Source organism: Olea europaea, chromosome 2 (assembly GCF_002742605.1).
Source record: "Olea europaea var. sylvestris chromosome 2, O_europaea_v1, whole genome shotgun sequence".
Lineage (NCBI taxonomy): Eukaryota > Viridiplantae > Streptophyta > Magnoliopsida > Lamiales > Oleaceae > Olea > Olea europaea.
The window spans coordinates 27,870,727-27,886,005 of NC_036238.1; the positions used below are offsets into that span (position 1 = coordinate 27,870,727).

Sequence of the window (15,279 nt, forward strand, 5' to 3'; positions counted from 1 at the left end):
AAGGGGATGGGCCTCTGTGTTGCGGGTGAAGTGTAAAAACTAAAAATCGTTATTTTCCATGGGGCTCCCCAATCTTTTGTAAGTGTGGCATTCATATCCCTGACCTACTGCTTATTGCATTCATGTCTTCAATCTTCTAAAATTGTGGCACCCACATCCCCATCAACGAGAAACGTTTATTTGAGAGCCTGTTTGGGAGTGATTTTGAGAATTTATTTTTTGACTGTTAGGAGAAAAGTGGGGTCCATCTGTGAGAGAAGAAGTCAAATATGACAGTTGAAATAGTGAAATAACGATCAAAAAATCAATTTTTTTTGTTGAAAAAATCGGGCCCAAACAGGCTCTGGATGTTAAATGACCACGTGATACTCATGCAATGTTGAACTAAAATGGTAAAATAGTTCAGAAATATTTCCTTTATTCCAAAAACAACCATATTGTGGCTTCAACTTTTATTAAAATTTTGATTAGACTTAAACTTTATCTCTTTGCTTTGACTGATGCATCACTACGTGAATCTCACATTATCAATTAGCATTAAAAATATTTTCTATTAATTAAGGATATGAGTATCACAATTTTGAATGATTAGAAATATGGAGCCCATTCGATCAAATGATGGAAGGGAAAATTTCACAAGTTAGATATTAAGTATGGGACAATTCAATTTTCAGGTTTAAGTCTCAAAATTCAAAAATGGGGTGTTAATTAATTAGTTAATTATATTTTATTAATTAAATGTATTAAGGTCATAATTATACAATTAATAGTTACGGGTGCATCCTTATAAGCCATAACTTATTTATTGGTCACATATTATCAAATTAATTAGTCATATATTATTTCATAATCACAATAAATAAATTTGATGAGTCACGTATCAAAAACTTTATAGGCCACAATTTATTTGTTGGTCACAAATTATTGAATTTTTCTGTCAAAATTAAATAGTTGGTTACAAATAACAAAATAATTGATCACAGAGTAACTAAGTAGTTAGTCACATACACCAAAAAGTTGATCACGTAACACCTCCAACACAGCCTGGTAGTGCCACCATGACAAACACAACCCACCTGTGACCACCACCACATATGTTGTCATTGCCATCGACAACTGCAAAACCACAACCACACACCACAATAACCACGAAAAACACCACTATAGCAACCATCAGTTACACAAACCACCATAACTATCAAAGGTATCAAAGTCAGGAATTATAAGAAAAAAGAAAAAGGAAAATAAATAACAAATATGTGCCACTGTGAATCGCCTACTATCATATTAGAAGTAACGACGATGGGCGTGCAACCACCGCCACACTAGATCGCAATAACGAGTCTTGTTATTGCTTCAAGCAGAACGCCACTTGACACTAGATCTTGCCATACTTAAGAAGCAACAACGGCGACAATGAGCGCGATTTGTGGACGAGTGATTTTTGAACAGGCAATAGTGGGCAGCTTTGTGGACGAGCAACACGGGACAATGTTGAGCAACTATAGTTTGATTTGTGTTGATTGCCAGCATGAAGGGTGGCGATGATGGTTTTGAGATGGTATTTGAGGGGGTTTTGAGTGATCTCTTCCTCCTATGATCTGCTTAATCGGATTTTGAGATGGTTGTTAGTTGTGTTGGTGGAGGTGGTGGAGCAAGTGGTGATAATGTGGTGACAGTCGTGAACTTGGATAAAGAGATGGAAATGATAGAGAGGGAAGAGAAGAGAGGGGATTGATGTTAGGGTTTGGAAGTGTGGGTTGGGGTAGGTAAATTAATTTAATTTTATATTATTATTATTTTTAATATTCATAAATTATCGGCTACGAAACCATCTTTGTTTCCGGATAGGTCTTAGGCGAATTTATGGTGAATAAGCAAGGTGATTCCCTTGCCCTTGATGCTCAAGTTGTAACGAGTCTTTCAACTCATGAGATGCTCTCTAATATACTCTATTTTGTGTTGAGTGAAGGGTGGTCTAAAGAGAGCGAGTGTGATTTTTACACTGAATCATTCAATTCGATTACAGAATTCCAACAAAAGAATTATTACCTGATTTTTCATTAAATAAACTTCACACCTGATTTTTGAATTTAAAAACTTAAATGCCCGTTTGCATGTACCACAAATAAACTTGTATAGCGTAGTATAAAGCATATATACATAATCCTAAAACATAACTAATTTTTTTTTTTTTTTAAGAGAAGTATGAGAAGTATACACTTGCTTGTTTAAAAGGTAATATTTCATAATAAATGTAAAAATAAATAAATAAATAAAAAATAGTAAGGAGGGAATCACATTTCCCAATATAATTACAAAATCGTTTTTTTCAAAAAAAAAAAAAAAAAAAACGGTTATGATGAAAAAGCGTTGGTTGTCCAAGAAAATAAAGATAGTAATAACCCTTCTCATATTATTATAAGGTAGAATTCATACATCAGTGTCAAAGCCTAATTTAATCAAAATTTTGAATAAATGTTTGTTTATTTTGTAAAAATAAAAAGCTAATTTTGATTAAAATGTTATTTAGATATAACAAAGGTTGTTAAGAAAACCAAACTTGGTGTAGCACTAGAGCAAAGTTGTCCAAGAAGAATAAAAATTAACTTTCTCTAATCTAAATATTGTATTCTTGTCTCAATTACGATAAAATGTGGACAAAAACAAAGAGATCGAGTTTAATCAATTTTATTTTGGCTTAATAAAAGATGAAAGGGTACATTTACTTCTGCATGATAAAATATGTATTTTGATCTTTGAAAATACAGGAAAAGCTAAAGTAATTGTGAATTACCTCGCCATTGTAATTTGCGCAAGAATTTAGGTGCTTTCATTAGCATATATATGAGAAGGCGAGTGCAACTTGATAAATATTATCAAATTTAGTACTGGTTTGGCTAAAAAGTAGTTTATGCCCTTGCTTGAGCCCCATTTTTGGGGAAAGAATGAATTTTTGATTAGTTGTATTAATGGGACTGTTTGGGAGTAATTTTTTGGTCTAAAAAATTGATTTTTTTACCATTATTTCACTATTCCAACCGTCATATTTGACTTCTTCTCTTATAGATGGACCCCACTTTTCTCCTAACGGCCAAAAAATCAATTCTCAAAATCACTCCCATACGGACTCTAATTGTTAAAAAATAAGAAAAAGTTTTGAATGTATGTGTAATATTATTTTATTTAAGAATGTGTAGTAAAAATGATGTCAAAATACCGTTGAAAAATATATTTTTTCAAAAGAATGGAGCTCAAACAAGAACTATATAAAAGTTCCACAACCACGAAAAGATAACAAATTTAGTTATGGCGTATGTAAATCAATTACTTTGACATTCCAGATTAAGTATAGAAAAATATATGTACTAATTTAGTGAGTGTCTGCAGTAATATGTGCAAATGCAAGTGTTTGCAGTGCATTTTCCCTGTTTGATAACACTTTTGCATTGCATTCATTTGCTCACGCGGCTGCACTCCCTTCAGCTATCAGGAATAAGACCGATACTTGAAACACAATGACCGATCGAATGGATAGCACTGGATAAAATAACTCTCTACACTTTGGTGATTGTCAATGTTACAATCTAGACAACATATTGAAAGCTTATACACCTTTTTTATCAAAGTGTAACTCAGATAAGAATTTTTTCATAAATCCAAATTTAAAATGCAACTTTTACCATCGGAGGATTCATATATCCGTCCACAATCCCCGTGGTTCATTTCTTGGAAAATCTCCGTTGAAGAGAACAAACCCAGGCAACATAAACAAGGCATTTAAGGAAACTAGGGAGAAACTGCTGAATAGCATCTTCATTGTCAACTCCATTTTGATCATCCCGACTCCCGATCCTAAGTATTCTCTTCAGAAGAATTGCCTAAAATACAAGCACCTCTATTTTGTTTAAAAAGATGGTGTGGGACCAAGCCGGCATCTATAGAAAAATTGAAACATGTGAAACGAGCAGAACTTACATTCATATAAGTAACTGTGAAGTTACCAAGGCATTTGAAGTTGGAATTGAGAAATAGAATTGGTGGAAGAGTGTGAAAACATAATTAAACTCTTCACAAACTTATTAACCTATCAAAACACTTCTTTACTTCAGCACTCGTTCTTTTCTTGGCATTCACTCCTGATGTCACGCGCCTTCCTGTTTTTCCAACTCACTTGTAGTAGAATGATGCAACAAACTTTGTTTGGTGACATGTAACTCATAAATTAAATTGAAATGGTGGTAAACCTTTCATAGCGACTCTCCTTCAATCATCAAAACTAAAGTAGCAACATACAGCTGAAATTCTTGAACAAATGACTTGAGAAACCAAAAACAATTTCAGAAAGATGAGAATATCACACAACATGATTACCAAATACTATAGGAACTCACTCTGGGATACAAAACTCATAGGAGTCTATCCTGCCATACAAATAAGCATAGAAATTAGGGCTCGGTGATGGGTAAAACCCTCTTCCAGTTGACCAAACAGTTCACGTATTAACCAGCAATAGCAACCAGAATATATGTCTATGAAGTTTAGGAAACTAAAATATCCAAAAAATGAATGTCACCAAATGAATTGTTCACCACTAACTAATCTTGAAACGTAAGTTGCTGCTAGAACACGGAGCACAGGAAAAAGTGGCATCCAATCCACACAAAAAAGCATATCCCATTATTCAATTGAACCATAAAAATTCATTCACGCAAAATTTTACCGAACTAGAATCCTCTACTTATATTGTAGTACCAAATCTTAATAAAGTGCATCAACAAGCACAGTAAACAAATTAGCTAATACAGTCTTGAAAGGTTCACTTGAGATCAGAATAACCAGACAAAGACAATGATAAATGACAGTTTAATTTAATAACCACCCTTGAGATCGTTAACCACATCATATGGAATAGGAGTAACTGTCTCCAAAGTTGCACCTTCAACCATGAATCCAGGTTTGGGTCCCTTTGGCTGCCTCTTGGTACTAATCACTTCACCTCTTGCATTAGCCTCAGCCTTAAGTTTGTCGTTTGTCTTGACTCTTTGGAGAAATTCCTCATGACACCTCGAAGGCTGCACATGCTCCACCCGTACATGGATCCTCTTTCTTATGATTCTGTTGCCTACCTGCATCATGTATATTCTCCACTTTTTAAAGGCACGACAATGTAACAATTGCGAGCTAAACAAATCAGAGAAACAAGTATCAAGCATGCACACTAAAAAGCACTAGCACGCACAAATACACATTAAAGCTCTATTTGGTACAAGAGACTGGACTCCAATTGCCATAAACAAGACTTTAGCTGATTTCTGTTTATTCTAGTAGAATCCAACATACCAAACAAGCGGCAAAGGAATGAATATGAAAGCAAAAAATTCCAAGTCATTAAAAATAAACTTTACACTAAAATTCCGTAAGTCATACCCTGATCAAGAAAGAGCTTAATTCAACTCTCATCTGGAAAAAGGGCTTTGGGGATAATAAGGTTGAACTTCAAACAGAAAACCAAACATTTGGGTTCCCCTCTATGATTTTTGTTACAAGCAACTTAAATATCCTGCATTTGTCTAGCATATTTTCTTATGGAGTTAACTAGCTGATGATTTTGTGAGGCTGCTTTAACTTTCACAATTAAACTAAACAGTGGATGCATCAACTGTCACTCAGCAATCTAAAGCCAGTATATATGGCTCAAAATACACAAACAACCAATATTTTAAAATTGATGTCCTCAAATTATATGTTTAAGAATAGTTAATGAATTCACTACTTAAAAATAAAAAAAATAAAAAATCGAACCAAAAAGCAGCAATTAGATACATAAATCATTCATATTCGTGTATATATATGCCTAAATTAGTAGAGCAAAGTACAAAAAATACTAAAAGAAGATTTTCCAAGTGAGAAGGGACTTTGTTCTCAGATAAAATTAAAATAACGGGGTAAAATCCAATAAACAATAGAAACAGATACATACATATATGAATATATATAATCCACCACATCAATGAGAACATTTACAAGTTCATTACAAGAAAACTCCCTGCTGTCAACATTTCTATCAATCTCTCACAAATAAACAAAGAAAACGCATATAGACATTCAGATATTAAATAAAAACACGAGATGCGATAAGGTTTATCTTTCGAACCTGCTTGTTGACTTCGACGCCGACGGCGCGTTTGGTTACATTCCAGACGCGGCCAGTGCGGCCATGATAGAATTTGTGCGGCATGCCTTTGTGAATCGACCCGTTCACCTTAACATCGACATAGTCTCCAATCTTGTAGGTCCGTAGGTAGATCGAGAGTGGCGTAGGCCCCTTCTTCCTGAAAGGGCGCGAAAATGAATCCCTAGTTCGTGATCTCAAACCATGTCCAGCCGGCATTTTTTCTGGTTTTAGCTTGCTCTGTGCTCGTGGGCGAACGGTGTGACGAGACGATTTGAAACCCTAGTGGGAGATGGGTTTTTATATGTGAGCTGGGTAGTTAAGGTTTTGAACGGGAATGGGCTATTTCTTTTTTGTTGGGCCTATCAATTCAGTTTTATTAGTTCATTTGGGCCTGAAAATGGATGGGCTTTTGGAGCCTCAGAGACTGGTCTAGCACAGATATAGGGCCAGACCAAACGAGTCCAGAGGTATTAAATCATCAAAAGTAGGGTTATTTGCACAAATTGCAACAAATCTAAGGCCCTTGTGTCAAATCAGGACCTTCTCTTTCATTTTTTGACAGAACCATCCTCACATCAGTGTTTTCGTGGTCATTTTTACAAAAAATGGAATTTTTCAGTCAACTAGATGGAAATCCATTGAAGGACAATCTACATATCAAAACCTTGTTTTCAAAACAATTGTACCAAGAATATAAGAGTATGTCTTTTCGTTCGTAATGAAAATAATCGAGTTGATTCGAAAATTGTATATTTAGATGTTTTGATCTTCTTTCTCTATTTTTATTCATGCATTGCCTTCCTTTCCTCAAAGAATCGTTGTAGTTATTCGTAAATACAAACACATGTGTTTGGACACCAGCTGAAAATAAATTTTATACAAATAATTTTCATTTTGAAGCCCGAAGTCCCTGTTTTTCAGCATGTTTGGGAGTGATTTTTTGCCAAAAAAAATTAATTTTTTAATCGTTATTTCACTATTTCAATCGTCATATTTGACTCCTCTCAAAGATGGACCCCACTTTTCTCCTAAAGATCAAAAAATCAATTCTTAAAATCACTCCCAAACATACTCTTGAACTCTTGTTTTTGCAAGTCCAGCTGTTCAAAAGACAAATGGTTTATGTTAACAATTTCAACGAGTTAATTATTTTAAAAATTTACTAATTTACTTATAAGTGAATGTTTAGCATGCCATAATTTCTTCCATGGTCCAAAAGAAAGGAAAGAAAATGACATGTCACATGTACATGCATTAATTATTGTCTGCAGAGTTTGGTGTCCTTAAAAGTACACATCATCAGTGTTGTCCTAAATTTCAATGAATACTTCTTCCTCAGAATTGCCCTTTCGATGTCTCCAATTACATTGAGTGAACGATGAGATCTAAATGGTTAAATTTAGTTTTCCTAATATAGTACATCAGAATTTTATGTTTACTGTTTAGTATTCAAGAATGTTAGAGCCAAATGAGAAATCAATGGTCTCACTCACGGTCCTCCACATAACTGGTATACACCTAACAGATGATTGGTTGATCGTATATGACTTTATCGCGGACTATTGAACTCAGATGTGTAATCGGACATTATCTTTCATTTGAATGAAATGTTATGAGCACGTGATTAGGTCAGTTTGCTAAACAACTTTAAAAAATAGACGAACGGTCAGAGATAAAATTCCGAGTATGCTTAAATTACATTTCAAGACATGACTTGCTAAGTTAACGGGGAGTGCAATTATTGGCGAGATTCAAATTTTGAATATAGCTTTTGTAATGATCTTAATCCGAAGAAGTTCGTCTAATATTCAGTATCTAGACGGAAATTTTCATGAGATGATCTGATTTTTCTAATCCAACCATGAATGGGGTGGTGTCCCTGAAGACACTATCCTATGATTTTAGTTTCTTTCAACAAGTGGACTTAAGCATGCCACCTTTGTTGGATTGATGATGAGCCTCGATTTGTGTCAAGAGAACTTCCCACTTCCAATATTCTTAAAGGCAGATGTTCCACATCATTTAAAGTTTGATAGTTACATATGCATGCAATTAACAAAAATCTGGCCCATCCCTCATTTTCATCTCTCAAAATTTGAAGAAATGCTAGCTGTTCTTTACCTGCAACTACCCCAGAAATATCAGAGACTCACTACTGGATTGGATTATGGAAAGAGAAATATTATATCATCTCTATGAACCCAAAAAAAAAAAAAAAACAGTTAAGATTATTTTAGAACTTAGAAGAGAACAAGCAGTGAAATTAAGTTTCATAAGATTACAAATGGACTGAAATACTAGAATAAAAATGAACAATTTGTGAAGAGTCAAATTGCACAAGACATAAGCTTCTTGAACATCAGAACCGTACTAATTGAAGTCGATTTCATTTACATGCTAACTGATACCACGAAATAAGATTAAGAAACAGATCGGTTATACATTAATTAATAATAAAAAATACCTCAGTCGAATGAAAATCATAGCCTGCCTCGGAGAATGTTATATGCTGTTCCTGAAGAAATGTTAAAGGTGTAAATCCAAACTTACATGATCTTGCATACTTGGCTTTGATTCGTACCCAAACCTGCTTTGAGATTCTGAGCCTAGCTTCAAATCGTGGTTAGAGAACAACGGCAGCTGATGAGTTGATGAATGGACGCGTCTAAAGGCCGTCGAAGTATGGACGGATGGGATTCGGCATAAGGCCAAGGGACTACCATTAATAGGTGGTCGAGAGTAACTAGATCCATAGTGACCATAAAACCCGTTATTTGTAGCACTGTAATTGGTCCATGAATTATAAGCAGGTGCTGGGCCTGAACCAAGGGGATAATTCATTACACCATAGAGGTGAGGGTGATCAGATACAGAACCATGCACCATAGCAGATTGAAGATGCAGCCTTTTAGCATGTTGACGCTCTCTCTTGTGCGCATTTTGATGACCTCCAAGGGCTTGTGAAGTAGGGAAGTTTCTGCAACAGTAATGGCATTCGAATTTTCGGCTGCTTTCGCCATTATACTCGTAGTCTTTGATCTCTTCACGAGTATTAGTATCGGGAAACAGCTCCTGTACTTCACGAGGATCAGTAGAAATAGAGTCACCTCCAAATTCTTTACCAAATAGCCTAATGGCCTTTTCTTTCACCGGTGCTGGACGAATGAATGGCAATTGAGAGAACGATTCAACGTTCACGAAGTCTCGAGTTTCTCTCTGATCTGTCTTCTCCATGAAAGTAGTCACCACACTTTTGGAGAATGAGAAAGAAAGTGCAGTGAGTAGAGGTTAAGGGAAAGAAGAGAGATGTTAAGAAAGGGGAAGAAGTCCTGTATATGGGGTATTTTTGAGGAGGAGTATGGTGGGGCCTATAGAATTAACCTCGAATAAGGCCTAACAAGGCACCGCATTTTGATGTTCATATATTTACACTTTTGGTATGCTTCCATGTTTATAGATAATAGTGTTATTATATATCTGATTTATTCTTTTGAGGATTTTAATAAATAAGGCTAACACTAACCTCTTCCTTTTTCTATAATACCTTTGGTGTCCAATTCTTACCAACAAATTGAAAAGCACTACCTATAAATCCGATATCTAGAAACAAAAAGCTTTGATCCTTTCATTCAGGGAGGAATAACTTTTTATCATATTACAACACACTGATTAGGCATACTAGTGAATCTACAAGGACGTTGCTTATTGGTAGTTAACTATTTTTACAATTGATTAGACTCGAAGGAATTTAACTATATATTGTCCTATAATAATTATCATTATTTGCGAATCGTATTAATTAAACAATGCTATAAGATATTCAATCACATGAAATTAATTAGTTGTTGAAGATGTACTAATCTTTTAAAGAAAGAATTTGAACTTTCGTAGCCGTTTGAAGAAATGATATCTAATAAGACGATATGCACTTGTAACAATAGAACTCGGATTAATTTCTCTGCCTTAACATTGTTTAATTTCTAATATTATATTAAGCCCTTGTTTGTTGCCTATTATTTGGAAAGTTAAAGAGTTTTGAATAATATTTTTTTGAGAATGTGTGGTTAAAAATATTTTTATTGTGTGAATGTGTGGTGGAAAATAATACCGTAGTAAACAATTTAAAACTTGAAAGGGTGCCAAGCAGGAACTAGGGGTGAGGTTGGACAGACTTGTAACTCTTGCTCTTGTCCCTCCTATATCTTCCTCGTTTTTTTTTTCCTTCTTTTCTGGTTATGTTAATTGAATGCAGTTTACATGACGTGTATTAATCAATAGAATGAGAGGGATATGACTGAGTTGCAATGGTGGGGGTCTCCTCCATTCCGAGAGTTTGGACCATATTCTATACATATAATGTTTGCTGGTGGTCCTGTATATGTTAAGAGGGATTAATTCTGAAATTTTTACACTGTTTCCTTAAATTGTAACTGCAGTCCAGCATATGCAATTTACAGCAGAATATTCTTTCACCATCCTCATTTTGGCGGTATTATGGCATTTATTCATCTTCATTTAGAAATTGATAGAGCAATTCTGCCTGCAAGTGATTTCCTGGTTGAGTCAAGACTCTTTAAGTATACGCTATTGTTAGGTAGGAGAAGACTCGACTATATACGAAAAAATTTAATTTTTTTCTTTCCTTAGTGACTATAATTAATGTATCAAACATGTCACATTTTATAGTAGAATATTGTGGTTGTTTGAGGTAAGACTAGCAGTCTTCTATTGGCAATTTTGTTGCAAATTATTAGGTTTTTCTGCAATACAAATCTTCGTTTTACACGTCTCTAATGCATAGAATAATGCTGTTGATTATTGGATCTTTGTATTCACCACATAGTCGAACCAATTGATCAATCTGCGCACAAAATTCAGCCACTCAGATTTGTCAGAAATAAAGAACTCAAACGGCATCTTCAACAGTGAGGGAACAGTTCCGTCAACATTGATTTCCAACTTAGTTTCACCACTTTCAACGTTAAATGAACAATCCATATTAGTGAGAGCAATTAATAAAGCGAAACAAGAATAACAAAAGATAAGAGATACACGATTTTAAAGGTAGTTCACTATTAATGTGAGAGCTATGTTCACACAGTGACACAATAATATTGCACCACGTCAAAGGAAGACTCACATCTCATAGAAGTACTCACGCCTCTCTGTTTACGGTGGAATATATATCAATTTAATTATGTGCACATATTTAGTCAATGTTTACAACAGTCTGCTAAATTGTTGCACGCTTGACTTGTTTTGCAATTATGCTCATACAACACAACTCTCAACTGCTTATTTCACATCTTAACTTAATTATGATAATTCAATCTTTAATTCTTTGCCATATTTCAAGACAAGTCATTATTGACATTGTTGCACATAATCATTTCTTAGTTTTGTGTTTTAATGGAAGTACCCCTTTGATAGACAGCACTCTTTCAATAAAGTGGGACCATTTCGCATTGAACATGCCTTAAAAATCCACATCAAGACAGCCCTTCACTCATGCAAAACCCTTCTTTGCCATTAAAGTCATAGTCACATGAGTAGATGCAGTCAAGGGGACCATATGTGTGTATATAAGTAATTATGGGATTAATTTAATTGGACTACACAAGTTGTGCCTTGATAAAGTAGAAAATTATCTGATGTGAACCTTTTGCCAGTACTTATATTCCTTTGCTCCATCATATGTTATGGCAACATCCTATGCCACGTCTCATGACTATGACTATATTGTTTTATGACGAGCCCATAATTTTTTTTTTCTCCATATAGGTTTATTTCGATGAAATGTAGCCGCCCAATAAAAGAAAGAAGAAGAAAGTAGCAATAAGGGAATCTCGAACATGTTAGAGGAAGTGTTGTTTATGTCTGAAAATTTTGCCTTTTATTAAATCTTCTTTTGTTGGTGCCACTTAAGCATTAATCCTCTACTTTGACCTGTTGACTTGGTCTTATTTCTCGTTTTGTAGCATGCTCGACCATTTAGATTTTCTCGTTTTAACCATGTACTGTCAGTTTAGGTTAAAGATTATGAGCAGAAACACACATAATTTAAGGAGATCATTGAGATTTCAATTGTGTGTATTTAATCTCATTACCCCGGACAGTAGTTGTTTTTATGCACATCTTTATCTCTACTATGTGGATATAAAAAATGTGTATTTTGAAACCAGCTCCTTCAGAAACGCATGTCACCATCCTGGGAAACCCTATTTTTCTTTAAGTGGTGTTTAAATCTTGTTTCTAATGTGGATAGGTTGCTTTGTCTTTGTTCCTTGAATCATTTTCAGAAATGAACTCCTGTCTTCAACTTTGTGCACTACCCCAGTTTGCATCTTGGATTCAATTATCAGATTACAGTTTTTACATTTTCTGAAGCTCGAAATTTTGATGAATGAACGTCCAAGTAAATTCGGAGATTCCAACATCAAAATCCCTTGAAAATCTAAAGACAGTACTGATATTCCACCGACGGTTCTGCTCAAATTCAAAGAATTGGGTTTCACAATCTGAAAAGTATCTTCATCATTAATTCATTCTCTATCTATTAATAGATTGAACCACATCTAACTGCAACCTGCTAAACCATAAAATCGATTAATTATTTTGTAATCACAATAAATATTTGTTTAAATAGACATGGGATATTAATTAGGTGGTTAATGCAACATCTGATAAAGAGGCCTTTAGTGGTCCAAACTAAGCTTCATTTACAGACAACAATGACATTGATGGATAGTGCCATTGCATCAAGCTTTTAAAGCAGTACTCCAAAAGTTGTTCGATTCGAAAAAAGTCAATAACGAGTGACAAACAAAATTAGGGATTGATTTATAACAAAGTTTCCATTGCAAAATCTATTCCTTTCCTTTCCATTCTATCAACAACTAATCTTAAAAAATTCACAAATCTAGATCGACTAATTATTCTTGAACAGCAGCTTCATACGTAGAGATTTCTTGATTGAGAATTGTATTGAAATCTTGAGTAAATGTCATATTTTCAAGATTGAAATTCATATTTGAAGAAATTAACTTCGTAATTATAAGAATTTCAGTTTTTTAGTTACGAGCCTTTAACTATTAAAATTTAAATCCATAGTTAACAAGAACAAAATTTCTGGCTTTAATATAGTGTTAGACACCGTGACACCAAACGGATATTATTGTTTCATTTTGGTCACCAATCTTTTTTTCATTTCGAACTAGTCACTACACTTTTATTTTTGTTTTCTTTTAACCACGTCGTCTACCTCCATTTAATATATTGAATTTGTCATCCATATTAACAAAACACATATAATTATAAATTTTCTTTTTTCATAATTTAGATGACAAGATCAATGCATTTAAGTCACATCATTATTTTGTTTTATAAATTCATATTTCTGTTATTTTCGAAATATAGAGAGGAAATAGAAGTGCCTTAATTGGGATAAATTATATTTTCGATAAAAAACTTAAAATGAAGGGGAAAAAAATTAAAGCTAAAATAAAATAACACCATAAATTCAGTAAGAAACATTGTTTTTAACCCCAATGGTATATGCCCTTGTTTGAGCCCCATTTTAGGGGATATAATGAATTTTTGAATAGTGTATTGATGTGAAATGTGTGGTTAAAAAATAAGAAAAAGTTTTAGATTTGTGTGTAATATTATTTTATTAAAAAATGTGTGGTTGAAATGATGTCAAAACACTGTTAAAAATGTATTTTTACCAAAGAATGGGGATCAAACAAGGGCATCAGTGTTGACATTTCTTGTGATAGTGACGTACATAGATGGCCCCATTCCTGTTCACATGTAATTTGACATATTATTTGACAGAATAATTAAATGTGGGCTCTCATGTTATTTTCTCCACTTGCATTGGTTTCTTTGCATCCACATTCTTGTTTTTTGTTCTTATTTGCAAAAGTATCTATCTATTCAAAACAATTTTTTATTTTTTTCTGTACATATATTCCAAACATTAAATGCCTTTTTCAAACATTAAATAGCCTTTTTGAACATACATGTGAAAAACTAACATGAGATGAGTAGAGAGTTGTGATGTTAGAAATTCGAAGCTCGGTAAAATTATATATATAAAAATAAATTTGAGGATGAAAAAACAATTCAATATCGAACACGAGAAATATATTTCTTAGCAAATGTGGTTGAAAAAATATTTTATGGCGCCCCAATTTTGCAATGAAAGCCCTTACTTCTCAAATAGTAGGTAATCTAAGGAAAAATGAAAGGAAAATTTGCAGGTTTATTTTTTATTATTCCCTTAGCCATACATTATTATATAATTAAGAGATTTAATGATTTTGCAAAATCTGAAGGGGTTTATTTTTTATTCCCTTAATTAAGGGATTTATTATTGATCATTGAGAGATTAAACAACTATTCAATATTTCAGTACATAAAAAGTGTAATGTGGGACACAATTATCTCACTCTTCCTAAATGAGAAATAATATTTTACATTTAGTTTCCAAGAAATTGCACCAAAGGTCTCCAATCTATGGTCCTCAAGTTGTTACTAAATTCATTTAATTGTAATTGTATAATTAATTCCTAATGATGAACATTGTCAAATCTCTGTTAAGTCATCAAGTTCTCTGTGTCCAACTTTATTAAACTAAATCTTGCTACCTAACTTGCATATTGTTCAAAAAATTGAAGTATTGTATGTTTCAATGAGAAGTACAAGGCAATTATCAAGACTATGAAAATTGATTGTGTAATTATAACAGAATGTTGGGATCAACTTGTTACTTTCCATGAATCATAATAGAAATACTTCATGCCCTCCGGATAATTTATTCCATCACCCAAGACCAGTGAAAAATGCGTGGAAAAGATGGTTAACTCTATTTTTGACTACCTAATGGAGGTCTAGGTTAGGATAAGTAGCAAAAGGCCAGCCTAAACTCGTAAAACTTGAAACTTGACTTTACCATCTTACTGCACTTCGCACTTTTTGAAACATTGCTAAAGACAATATGATTTTGAGCAACCCGACATGTGCATACATAGAGATGACCACATGTTATATGTATAGACAGGTGACCACATAAACATAAAGAAGAGAGAGATCGAGAG

General features: G+C 33.7%; 2 protein-coding genes across 3 annotated transcripts; both read right to left on the reverse strand.

The window, feature by feature from the left end:
- Positions 1 to 4,642: 4,642 nt before the first annotated feature.
- LOC111369487 (60S ribosomal protein L21-2-like) lies at positions 4,643 to 6,466 on the reverse strand. 2 transcript variants are annotated; one of them, XR_002698146.1, is made up of 3 exons: positions 6,158 to 6,466; positions 4,757 to 5,129; positions 4,643 to 4,724 (listed from the first exon to the last, which is right to left on the reverse strand). XR_002698146.1 is itself a non-coding variant. In XM_022991014.1 (2 exons), exons 1-2 carry the CDS (start codon positions 6,392 to 6,394, stop codon positions 4,872 to 4,874), a joined length of 495 nt encoding a protein of 164 aa, XP_022846782.1. In that variant the 5' UTR covers positions 6,395 to 6,466; the 3' UTR covers positions 4,660 to 4,871. The 2 variants fall into 2 exon arrangements, 1 of the variants encoding a protein (XP_022846782.1); XM_022991014.1 differs by having other exon boundaries at positions 4,660 to 5,129.
- A 1,940-nt stretch (positions 6,467 to 8,406) lies between these two features.
- Positions 8,407 to 9,561, reverse strand: LOC111369481 (zinc finger protein 8-like). Its single transcript, XM_022991003.1, has one exon. The coding sequence runs from the start codon at positions 9,410 to 9,412 to the stop codon at positions 8,705 to 8,707; it is 708 nt and encodes a 235-aa protein (XP_022846771.1). The 5' UTR covers positions 9,413 to 9,561; the 3' UTR covers positions 8,407 to 8,704.
- Between the last annotated feature and the right edge of the window lie 5,718 nt (positions 9,562 to 15,279).